General features: G+C 40.0%; 1 protein-coding gene and 1 long non-coding RNA gene across 2 annotated transcripts; one reads left to right on the plus strand and one right to left on the minus strand.

Moving 5' to 3' along the window:
• Positions 1–315: 315 nt before the first annotated feature.
• On the minus strand, positions 316–5,864 carry LOC147598966 (uncharacterized). Its single transcript, XR_015260133.1, has 3 exons — positions 5,695–5,864; positions 5,394–5,496; positions 316–427 (listed from the first exon to the last, which is right to left on the minus strand). It is a non-coding gene; the product is annotated as an uncharacterized LOC147598966 (long non-coding RNA).
• Positions 4,836–12,143, plus strand: IL12B (interleukin 12B). Its single transcript, XM_010124343.2, has 6 exons — positions 4,836–4,917; positions 6,855–7,136; positions 8,306–8,423; positions 9,453–9,646; positions 10,523–10,668; positions 12,018–12,143. Exons 1-6 carry the CDS (start codon positions 4,836–4,838, stop codon positions 12,141–12,143), a joined length of 948 nt encoding a protein of 315 aa, XP_010122645.2.
• Positions 12,144–12,628: the final 485 nt, after the last annotated feature.

Genomic DNA, 12,628 nt, shown 5'->3' on the forward strand with positions numbered 1-12,628 from the left:
ACAAATTGTTTCCTAACCTTGATTCCACCTGGGCTCTTTCTCCTACGTGTTTCTGGAGGCTGCAACTAGAACAGGCTGAGACTACGGCGGGGGGAAAGGCTGTCACTGTTCACTGAGGCTTCTTCCCTGCTTTGTTCCACGGTTTCCCTCAGGGAGGAGAAGCGGATGAATGGGAATACGGTGCACAGCCCAGCCTCCCTCTGACATACGTTTCAAAGGTAGTCAGGGACCAGGATCAGGAGGAGACAATTTTGTCCCCTGGAACAATTTGAATACCTTTAACTTTCCTGTGCCCCAGCTGTTTCTTCCACGTGTTTCTCAACATGCTTTCTCAGACTGCTGTTCTCTTCTGAACAGTGAAACAGCAACGGCAGAAGTGTAGTGTCTGCATGGCCCACCCTTGGCAAAACGGCCTGGATGACAACAGCTGTTAAGACAGGAGTGGGAATATAAACAGCGCATGTGAATGGTTGACCCAAAACTTGCTGAGAAGACATTTGTCCCAATGATCGTGTAAGAGAGGAAGACAAGCATCAGCCAGATGCAAAGACAGCACATGTGTGTGTGCAAGACTGTGTTTATGTGTGGGAGGGGGAGGTTAGAGCTTCTTGGGATAAGTGGAGGGTGGAGATGTATAGGTATTGATCAACATTTTGGAAGTGTCTAGTACTCTGGCTTATCTGTTTTATTATTGATATAGATCTCAAAAGAGTAGTTCATTTTTTGCGGGTCAATTCTGTGTCGTGAATAAATCAATAAATCTTTGATCCAGATTCAGTATACAGTATGTGAAGGGAGCAGGTTTTTTCTGTGACAGAGCCACCATTTTGAACCAGCTTTAGAAAGCCACGCTTGCAGCCTGCAGCCCTCTCACTCTGCTCTTGCCCAGCTCTGGGAAGTCTGGGGCTGACATTTGAGTAACAAGTTGGGTATGCCGGACTCAGCAGGGAAGTTGTTAGGCCCATCTGAGATTGCAATGCTCTAGTTTTGTGTTTTCTCAGATGGGAGGGAGTTAAAGCTCAGCTCCCAGAGGTGTATATGATCCTACTCAAGCAATGTTTCTTTGAAGAGGACAGCTAGAAGAGAAAAAGATTCCACTGGTAATGCTGTACATTTGTCTGAAGCTTTCAGCACAGTTAATCCAGAGCCCTGAAACTACCTTCCTTCAAAGCAGAGCGTGCCATCCTCTCTGCTTTTGTGCCTCCCAGATGTGTGAGAATAAACAGGAACCCCATGCACTGGGAATTGCTGAGGTTCATAACAAGTTTTTCTCACTGCTAATTTAGGTTGTTCCTCCTTTTGTTTTATGTTCGTGCCATATTTGAGAGCATCAAATATGCAACATACTGCAGACGCTTGTGTTGTTTTGCCTGTAAGAAGGACTTCTGAAAAACCATTGACTGCAGCAGAAGAGACAAGCACCATCTTTTAATTGCCGGATTACTACATTATAGCTTTGATCTCCGGGCTGTGGGAATACTCCTGTCACAGAAAGCACACAGGATAGAGTTGTGTCTCTTCATGAATTCCTAAAGCATGTCAGGTTGAATTTCAAACCATTTTTTTTTTTTTGCTTTTATAAGCAATGTCTTTCTTCTTGTTTATAACCTTTCAGTCATCTTATTCAGGTTTGGAACAGGTCTAGAAGAACAACTTAGTTTCGTTTGCCTGACAAATAAAGTGAATTGTTTTCTATTTCACAAATAATTTAAAAAAAATAGAAACTTTTCCCTCATTTTCAAAGTATATGTTATATATGGGGCTTTTCTTATGCTTGAGCACAAGTCTAAAAGGAACATCAGATTATAAAGAAAAAAAAGTAGGTTATATTTAAAAACTGCTACATAAAATAATGTTACAATCTCTGAGCCAAAAATTTTATCTCTGAGCCAGAACTAATTGGTTTTTTTTTTTTGTTGACCTAAGTCTCAATTTTAAGAATAAATACAATTCTAAAACAAGAATTAAAAATGTATTTTCCCTTAGCTCTACTTGTGGTTGATGTGGTAGCTTGGATTTTATCTAATGTAATTATCTCTTTGCTTACCAGGTAGAAATAGATTTAGTTTATTTAACTTTCTCTTTCTGTCTTTATAATGTATTTCCCATCAGTTTTGGAAGTTCATTTATTCTGTATTTACTCTTTCTCAGATGATGAACAGGCAGTATGAGAGAGACAGAAAATCAAGCAGGAAAGGAAATGCCTCTGGCACACCATAAAGGTCATTGTAACCATCTCATAATCTCATTTCCTCTTTAAAGTTTACCTGGGAGTCCCAAACTTTTTTTTTTTTCCTTTAGCACTGCCACTATGTAAAAAAGGAACTCAAGCCACGTGTTGCAATTCTGTGGTATTGCGGTGAAACGGAGCATCCCTTTCCTTTCAGAGTTTACAAGTATTTATAAGGGAGCCGGCACTTTGCTTCCTTCAGATCACAAAACCAACCTGCCTGGCAACTTCAGCTAACAGGCATCGCAGGAAAAGGTGAGAATTCCTTTCTTCTCTAACACGGGGGCAACACAAGTCTCATACCAGATGTTTCAGATGAAACAATGAAAACTTAATTTTTTTTATTTAAAAGCATTTTTAAGTACTTGTGACATTTTTCTCAGGACAGTATTTATATGCTTATGTGCCTGAAGTTAAGCGCATAGTCTAGATATGTATGTAGCTCACAGAATTGTTATCTAACTAACAGAACAGCTAATGTTATAAGGTAGTAATCTTTTGTCTCTTACAAGTATTCATGTTGCTGGGGTGTGTGCACTGACAAATATGTATTTATGGTCAGACTGTTCTCTATTTAAAAAAAAAATGCAATACCATTGACTTGGCCCTGCCTTGAGCTGAGGCTGGTCCACATGACATCCAGAGGTATTGTCCTTTCTGACATAAATTATTCTGTGATCTCAGTGAAGGAATTTGTGCTGTTTTACAGCAGCTCGTGCTCCAGATCACAGGGAACATATGATCTTGGTACACTCTTCTATGAAGTGCTTGGGCAACTACACTAATTAGTGATGTTCAGAAACTGAGTTTATTTCTGAATAATTTTTCTATAAAATTTTGAGATGGGGGCTTGTTGGTGGCGTTCTCCTCCATCTCAAAAAAGGAATAATTTTCCATGGAAATTTTAAACTTTTTTCATCAAAAACCTGAATCTTGAAACTTTTCCCTAAAAACAGGACAACCTTTTCTGCTTTCAAGGTTTCAATTTTGATGAAAGGTTAATATGGAAAAAAGGCACGTTTTACACCCTTCTCCTCCTCCAAGTTTTAGTTGGTATTTCAGATATTGGTTTTGTGAAGCATAGTGATGAACACTATATTACATTGAAAGAAATCAGCATTTTTCAGAAATTTTGCAAAATGTATTTTTCTTTCCCAAATTACAGATAATCCTGCTCACAGTAGAAAAGTGTCAGGAGCTAAGAATGTTTGCCTTTTAATGAAGTAATATACTGCTAATAGGCTGCCTGATAGTACCTGGCTTTTCACTGAGGCTCCTGCCTCTCTCTGAGTACAGATGCAGTGTGAGCTGGTTCCTCTCTCAGGTGCTCTCTCTGGATACTACACTGGTCCTGTTGACAGCTGTGCTGCGTGGTGTACAAAATCAGATGGCACACTTTCTTGGCTTTTTTCCAGAGACAGCTGACTTCTGGTCAAGATTAAGGACTGCTAATAATAGCCTGAGCTGCCAGGGAGGAACAGATGTGGTGCACGTAGAAATACAGCCCTACTCTTCCTTCTTAAACCCAAATGAAAATGTTTCATAGCACCTGAGAAGAAATCGGGAGGACTACTCCCCTTTCACTGAAAAAGACTAGTTCGGGAGGAAAAAAAAACCAAACCACTTAATTTTATGTTTTTCCTGTGCATTCAGATTCCCATTGTAGTCAGAAGAGACTTTGAAAGATAAATTCAGATTAAATTTCTAAGTCATACTCCTATTCATTTGGCTTAATGTCCAGTTGAAAAAGTTCTGAAAGTGTATCTAAATAGCTGTCGTTAAAGTTTTTAATGCACCTGGTGGTTACTACAATATTTGGCAAATATGTTTTGTGTCTCATGAAGAGCTCTAGCTGTATTTTGAATTCAGGACAAATATACATTTGTATATGTGGCACTGAATCCAGTAGGAATTTTGCCTGAAATTGCTTGCAAAATTAATTAGACCACACAACCTCAGGTGGATACTAGAACTAGTACCAGTTAAGCTAGTGTTAGTACTGACGCCAGCTCTACACTACTTTATTGACACTGCTGTCAGTTGTTCTCACAGAGATGGTGAAGACTACAATCCAGCCAAAAACTTATGCAAGTCCTTCATTTTATTTGCAAACTTTTGTTTTAATAGGACTACTGACATGTTTAAACCAAGGAATTGGTTTAAGGAACCCAGGAAATAAAGCTTTGTATGACTGGAATTTAATGTCCATTGATCCTTTAGTCCAATGCCTTATTCATACAACTAGCCTCACTGGCATCAGCAGAACTTTTCTTGCATGAGGAATATTTAACTGAGGGACCTGGGAATGCTTGTGAGCTCCTGACCATATAAGACCTATGCAAACAACAATTTCCTCTAAGTTCTGTGATTTCTTCTCTAAATTGGTTTGCTGTATGAATAACGAGAGGTTCAAAATCTTAGCTTCTCCAGTACAAACCTGATATTCAATTTTTGCGTAGTATAAAAGTTATTAGAATGGGAGAATGTTTCTTAATTCACTGAAAGTGACTCTGCCTTCTTATTACCCTGTCCAGCATTGAGCTTGATTTCAGTACACACTCAACAATCCTCAATGAGGTTTAGTAATTTTTTTTTTTCCCTACAGATGTCTCACCTATTATTTGCCTTACTTTCATTGTTTTCCTTTGCTGCCCTTCTGGAAGCACAGTGGAAACTGAGGGAAAATGGTAAGCAGTCTTCACTTACAGCTGACTGTAGGACACCAGGGTATTTCAAAATTATACTTGTGTCCACAAGCACAGAATTTATTAACTATAGTATCTTAGGCCAAGTTTCTTCCTATTTGTTTGTGAATAACTAGCCAACTAATTGGTATTAATGGAAAAAATATTTAGAAGTCCTAAAATGTCACACAACAGCCATTCTGAATATTTGCATTAGAAAATGTCTTATTTTCTATTCCTTGTTCTCTTGTTTCAAAACTTTCAGTCATGCAGTCTGTAAGCAGAAACAGTATCTTGTGACTTAGGTAACAGCCCACAAACAAACAAGTGAAGAATTAATTGTGAAAAAGAATATTTCACAGTAAAATCTAAAACCTAAAAATAGTTTATCCAACTTTTCTGGTAAATAACTCAAATGCAAATACATTTGTAAAAGTACAGGGTCAGTAATAAACAAACAAATCTTTTGAATAACTTACCAGAAAATTGGACTAAATTCAGATAATCAAATTTGCTGTTCTTGTTGACCCAGTGTAGCTCCATAATCCAGGCTCTCTTCAATGTGATTATCCAAAAAGGACCCTAATCAACATGAGAAAAGCAATCTCAATCTCATTGTGTTTTATTTGGAAAACATAATCCAATTACTTTTCCTCAGATCTTTACATTAAAAAATGATTTATCCTGTGGGATTTCTGGGCAATACCATGGTGCTGAAAACTGCAAATGTGTTTGTCAGTGTTGAGAATAATCTTTGTGTGTGAAGTCTGTAAGATTTACCTTGCTTGTGCTTCAAATATCCATAAGCAGCTTGGTAAGCTTCCGAGCTTCCTAGAGTTGCATGCTTTCTGCCATTTTAGAGCCAGCGTTTGACATGTATTTCTTAGTGTTTCTTTTTTTTTGTTGTTGTTTTGTGGTAAAGTCTTAAAGTTCTCATTCTGGTAGTGAAAAGATCTTAGAACTCACTGGAACTCTTGATTTCCTGAGCTGAGTGGTTGCACTAAGAAACAAATTTTTGCCACTTCTTGCATGTAGAAGAGTCTCTGAGGGCACTGGACGTGGTTGGGGAGCATGTGACAGCAGTAGTATATCTGAGCAAAGATAGTTACGTCTGAAAACTGTTGCCACGCAGAAACGTGGGGGAAGTTCTTCAGCCAAACATAGCAGAGACAAGAGAAGATAATGTTTCTTTCATGGAATTGTTCCAAGTTATTTTGTTATGTGATGTGTCTTCTAATTTGGAAAGACCAGCAGGGCACTTGAGAGTCACAAGATGGCATTAGGAAGACCACATCTCCCTGTTGCAGTCCAGTTAGCTCCGCTGTAGTTCAGCAATGCCCTGTCTCTTAGTAATTGCTCCATTGGGACCAAGGTGATACAAGTACAGATTGTTCCCCATGGAAAATAGAAATACTGTTTTGTTTTTTTGCAGCTACAGGCAAATACAAAGCACTTACCCCTCCTTCCTATTTCTCACTCACAATCTTTTGGTGCTGAAGTGGGCAAAGCATCATAGCTTTGCACCACAGCAAAGCACCATAGTATGGAGGGGTTTTGCATGTCATTCTGTGAGCAAAGGCCACATGCAGGAGGAATACCTGGGCTCAGTGTGTCCTGGCATCCTCACCTGTAAAACAAAGGTATCTGCTTACTTCCCATGGCTATGAACCACTGTAAGATTCTCTGCGAATGTGGAGAAAAGATCACTTTTTCCATTAAAATGTCATCCCTATTGATGAGAATGTTCTAGATACGCTGTAACTTTCTAAGTCAAACCTCTTCTTGTAGTAAAGATTTCCGGGTGATGGTGAGGCCTTGGGCAAGAGACCAGAGATTTGTTAGCAGTTCTACTGGAGAGTAGAGCTGAAAAAAAGGGCTCAGTTCAATCTTCACACTTAAGTATGAGTAGCTGCTAACATGTCATTCTTTGCAATGTCCAGTGTACGTCATAGAATCAGAGTGGAATGATGAGACACCAGCGAAAAGAGTGGAGCTCACGTGTGACACATCTGATGAAGCACTGCCAGTTTACTGGAAAAAGGGTACCGAACTGAAGGGAACTGGAAAGACTCTGATTGCTGAAGTGAAAGAGTTCCCAGATGCTGGCAACTACACCTGTCTGACAGCTAATACCCATGAAATCGTCAGCTATAATTTCTTCCTCATAACTAAAATAGACTCCAATGGACAAATGATAAGGTCAATTCTGAAAAGTTTTAAAGGTACGGCCAGAAGGCGATGTGATGTATATTGCCCAGCTTTGTGCATTGGAGCTTTGTGAGGACCAGAGGGAGCTCTCTGCAGAAATGCATGAGAAATACCCACATTAAAATGGGTCCTCTTCAAATGCTTTACTGACAGCGAAAGGCAAACGATTACTTTTGTGGGTCTGTATATGGTGCAGCTGATGAGCAGGATAGGAATTTGTTGTCATGGGATTAATTTAGGACTCTCTAGACCTATAGGATGGAGTGATGGTAGGAACGATTAGATACAGGATAACATCAATACTACACCACTGCTTTTCTGGAGGAGGAGCAATTGACTTGCTTTGCCTCCGTCTCACAGACCCAGCACTCAGGAGAGGGTTTGCAAAACCAAGGCCACATGATTTGACAGAACCAGGGACTGACCTAGATTTTAAGTGCTGTCATTTGGGCTTCTCCATTCACAATTAACCCACTGGGACAAGCCTGTGATATTTTGCATTTTCTGCATGAACCTCACTCATCTATGTCTTATATTGCAGTCCCTCATTGTAGTGCTGCAAACTTATGAATTGCCAAGGCTTTTTCCCTGGCTCCCGGACCCATGTATCAGATGCAGTAGGCTGGTCTGCTGGTCAGCTACATCCAGGGTACAATAGAGAGTTGTCGCCAGTCTGCAGTGCTGGGCAGCAGAAACGAAACACACGCTTGTACTGAGGCCTCATGCACTTCTCACACTGGAAACATTCCCCACCAAGTGCCCCAGTATGTGAACACGTGAGATTATCCACTGCGTGCGCTCTCAGGCGCAGCGTAACGAATACAGAGGTTTGCCAACTGAACAGCTGCAATGTTTCTTTGAGAAAGGAACAATGGATTTGTCTATAGAAATCTCTTGCTGACAGCTATCTGCAACAGCTTGCGTATGCTCTAGCTCCTGTCAATGGCCACGTAGATGTGGTTAATATGGTGCCATGTAAACCGGCTTTCAGCTGGTAGTGATAACTGTACTTACACAGCTTTTTAATGACGGGTGGCTGCCCAGCGGTCAGTATGAGACTGTGTCTATGTACCCCCCACTTGCCAAAGCAGATGGGAGTCTACTGAATTACTGTTTTCTCTCTGTTTTGACAATTTTGGGAAAAAGAGTAAATAAATCATGTTTTCTTTCTTTTTCCATCTAGAGCCAAACAGGACATTTTTAAAATGTGAGGCAAAGAACTACTCTGGAATTTTTATATGTTCATGGATGACAGAAAATGAGACTCCAAATGTGAAGTTCACAATCAGAAGTCTAAAAGGGTAAAAGCTTGTACTTTCCTTAACAAACTCATAGCAAGGTTGGAACAGCTCTTCGTGTTACTCTGTGTTGGAGATCCTGGATTTTAGGGTATTGAGGACATGTAGGGGGCGAGGAATTCCACTTCCAGAGTCTGAACATCTGCAAAATGTTTTGAGTCATCACTGGGACTAACTTAACCAATAAGGTCATGGAAGTTGCTCAGAAATTAATAAAGACTTGAAAATGGAACAACACCCACTGCACTGTTACCGCTGCTACAGTACAGCCACAGACTAACTTAAGCAATAGCAAAAAGAGTTCATGCAGGGAAGAGAGAGGAAGTTGAGCCAAAAGCAGAAACAATCATAGCACTGAGTCCCTTTACAGCAGATCCAGTGGAATTAAGAGAGTGGGAGGCTTTACCCACTGCAAAAGCCACATGTTCACTGACAAGTCTCTGTTGAGGAACACTGCAGAAACCTGCGAGGGAAATAAGTGAGGGGAACCTCGTGGGGATTTCCTACCTTCCACTGCTCTTGGGGGTTTCTCCAAAACATGGAGTGCTTGAGCAAACGTTACTTCAATTTGTTAAAGAACAAACAACTGCAAACTGTTTTATTTTGCTGAATGCAAAAATAGAAGCAGATTCAGGTAGTACTTTATGGATGGCTTTTGTTGTTAATTTCCCAATGGATACATTTTAACCTGCCTTTATTTCTTCCAGCAAGGTTTTGGAAAGGGCTAAGGAACAAAGTAAGATACTAGAGCTTGTCAAGGGACAGTGGTCATAAGAAATGAGGTCTCTTGGTTTAGGTTTAAACATAAATTCATTCTGCTAAGGCATGAGGGCTTTTGTGATTTTACATTAATATGTACTATAGCACTGAAAATGTAAGAATTCCCACTGAGCTTCTTCTGCAGCTGTTGAAGCACAGCCATAAAATGATACAGGCAACAGCAAAACATTACCTTACTAACTGTTATTGTTGTGGCAACAAATTCTCAGAACAAACCAATATTTCCAGTACTTTTCTCTGTTCTGTATTCAGCTCTCAAGGAGATGTAACCTGCAGCAGCCCTGTAGCTCAAACTGATAATTCAGTGACTGAATACACATCCCAGTGCCAGAAAGAAAACTACTGTCCATTTGCTGAAGAGCATCAGCCAGTTGAGATGTTCCTGGAGGTCATTGACGAGGTGGAATATGAGAACTACACTAGCAGCTTCTTCATCAGAGATATCAGTGAGTAGACCAGGAACCATGATGAATTCTTAGCTTTATTCTTGCTGCCGATAGTGGAACTAACAGTGGTAGCTGGTCAAACCAAGCTTGGGATTCCCTCCTGTAGTCTACTGTAAATGTGTACCAAGCCCTCAGTTACAGGAACAGTGGAAAACAAATTTTAGCAGCAGTCCAGAAGAGGATGAGGAAGTGAAGAAGCAACATCTCGGTAGCTTGTGACCTCCAACCCTCTCACCCCCACATCATCCAGAAATTTCTGTAGCCTTCTCTATTAGATGGACATCTTTTGATAGGGGTATGTAGGAGAAGTCAAAGAATAACCAATAATGCAGCAGGCTCTTTTCTGAGAACTGTAGATTTACTGAGATAATGGTTAACACTATGTGTGCTTCACTCCTGATCCGTTCTTACAGATGGACATCCAGGGCAGGTTAATAGAAACTGACAGGAAATAAGAGGACCAGTTGTGACCATGATGCCACAGGGCACAGGAAAATGAAGCAGCATCCAAAAGAAACAGATGATTTGCTAAATGCCCTAACAGTCATCAGGAGTTGAAGATATGTATAGAATCATAGAATGGTTTGGGTTGGAAGGGACCTTTAAAGATCATCTAGTCCAACCCCCATATTCATCTGTGTCCAACAGAGACCTCTGCAATCCTTCAAGCAAAAAAAAAGAAGGATCTGACACAGAGAGACCCTGAGAGTGTGCTTAAGAAGCATACGAGGCAGTACTTACACATCACGCCTACTCCTGTCTTAATCTCATGGAGGCTCCCAAATCTGATTCCTATGAAACTATCAACAATAGTACATCAATATCTGATATTATGCTGCTAATGTGAATTAATTCCTTCTATATTTTCTCTTGCAGTAAAACCCGACCCACCCCAATGTCAGTATGTGGCCACAAATGGAACAGTGACCTGGACATATCCCAGAACATGGAGCACACCAAAGTCCTACTTCCCTTTGACTTTCAGGGTCAAAGTTGAAAATACAAAGAAACACAAAAGCCAGGTAGAGGTATAATATTTGAAACATGATTTTCTTGCTTGAACAGACAATATAAATAATATAAGCTTAGCATGCAAGAATCATGGACTAGAATTGGGGAAGAAAAAAAAAAAAAGAGTCTGAGACCCAAATGTGACAAAGTTCGTTCTTGGCAGAAAAAGATCTCCTTCCCAGTTCTATGACCAGTAAGATCCAAACAACACACTCTGGGGTGCATGCAGCCCTGATGTAACTGGGGAGATAAAATCATGCCAAGCATTGCGTAGCTCTGCTAGAGTGACAAAAGTATTTATCAATTCATTAGTAGGCTGTGTGGGTCCTAATGTGGGAAAATCCCAATTCCCAAATCAAGAAGTCTAGGATCTGTTACACTGATTTCCTTGTGTGTTGTTTGTACCTGGGTACCTCAGACTTTCTTTACAGGTGACTGGCAAATAAGGTAATCAATGACTCATTGGGTAGCATTTCTGTGGAGACTGGCAAAGACTAGCCTTTGCAACTCACTTTCCAGTTACTAGTTAATTGTTAACTCAACATTGTTACTCTGTATTAGCTTTAAATTACAGAATGGTTTTGTTTCTTTTGCTATTTTATTTCTTTTGCTCATTGATCACTAAAGGGTACACAACAGCAGTATGGCAATTTGCCTAGGTTGGCAAAGAAATCAACAGCAGAACTGAAAGAAATACACAAACCAGTTGACCACAGTGCAGGTTCTTAACTGCAGTTTGCTCTTTCTTGGTCTAGCAATGAGGAAAGTGTACAAATTTAATGATCATTCCAGTTTGTCAACAGACTAAACCAAAGACACTAGAGGATGATTTTTTCTACATGAAAAAAAATTAAGCAGGCCTGTACCAGCAGATGGGGCCATTCCCCTAGTGCTGACTCCTTGATTTTAGCAGGGTTGTCTGGGACAATCCCTTAGGTAGAGAAACTGGTGAGTCTACGGAGTGCTTCTTGTATCAACCACGAGTCCTCAGCAGAAATTTCAATGATACTGAAAGTCAGCAACTTCTGTCTTTTAGGGTTCCCACTCAGGGAGAAGAAGGAAAAAGATAAAAACCTAGATAAACAAATAAACTCTTTGTTTTAGTGACTGTTTCAGTTTGGGGTTTAGATCACTTTATAACGCTATGTGGAAAGTGAGCTTTTTAGTTTGTTTCTGCTGAGGCTCAAGTCCTCACAAGTCCTCATGACTTTGGTATCTGTCAGGGAAGACTGGTGCCTTTGAAACAACAGAATACCAGTGGATTTTTTGAGATACATGTGCTTGTTGCAATGTCTGGCACTTTATTGTATGTTCTGCTTGACCTTTACAACCATCTAATTGAGCTGTGGCCTGATCATAGGTCTATGATGCTGATGAGCAGTACATTCAGATTCCAACGATTGGGCCAAAAGACAAGATCTCTGTGCAGGCCAGGGATCGCTATTACAACTCATACTGGAGTGAGTGGTCTTCACTTTGCAGGTAAGACTTAAAGAACCTTCTACTGGAGAAGCAGGGATGATTTATTACCTAGGAGAGTAAATACTCATTTATTTCACATTTCCTCATAAGCATTTGTGTCTCCTGAACATTTTTTTCATGAAGCATCTATAAGAGAATAAACATGTGAATGTTTTGGGCTGACTAAACAGTTATTGTCTTAAAAAAAAAATTGAAACAATTAAAATCCATTTAAATCAGAGAGGAGAAAAATGGATGTAGGTTCATGGACATGGGTAGGGTTCTACTTAACAAGGCAATTGTAAAATATTCTTTAAGAAATATATGAGCATTTGGCCATTACTAGTGTAGCCCATGCTGATTTTTATCCTTTCTGTTCACTGGTAGCTTTGGACACTTAATCAATGTTAAGTGTCCAAATACAGCAGACAATCCATATACAGACAAGTTTTACCAGTAAAATTAGAAAGGGAATGACAGAGAGAGGAGATATTTGCTATCAGAAAGAAA

The sequence above is a fragment of the Chlamydotis macqueenii genome, chromosome 14, assembly GCF_036417535.1.
Source record: "Chlamydotis macqueenii isolate bChlMac1 chromosome 14, bChlMac1.mat, whole genome shotgun sequence".
Lineage (NCBI taxonomy): Eukaryota > Metazoa > Chordata > Aves > Otidiformes > Otididae > Chlamydotis > Chlamydotis macqueenii.

Excerpts from the sequence above, each read along its gene's own strand:
- IL12B (XM_010124343.2), top strand. The coding sequence starts at position 4,836 with ATGTCTCACCTATTATTTGCCTTACTTTCATTGTTTTCCTTTGCTGCC. Across the intron at positions 4,918-6,854 it reads GTGGAAACTGAGGGAAAATG|TGTACGTCATAGAATCAGAG; the intron begins GTAAGCAGTCTT and ends TGCAATGTCCAG. Across the intron at positions 7,137-8,305 it reads AATTCTGAAAAGTTTTAAAG|AGCCAAACAGGACATTTTTA; the intron begins GTACGGCCAGAA and ends TTTTCCATCTAG.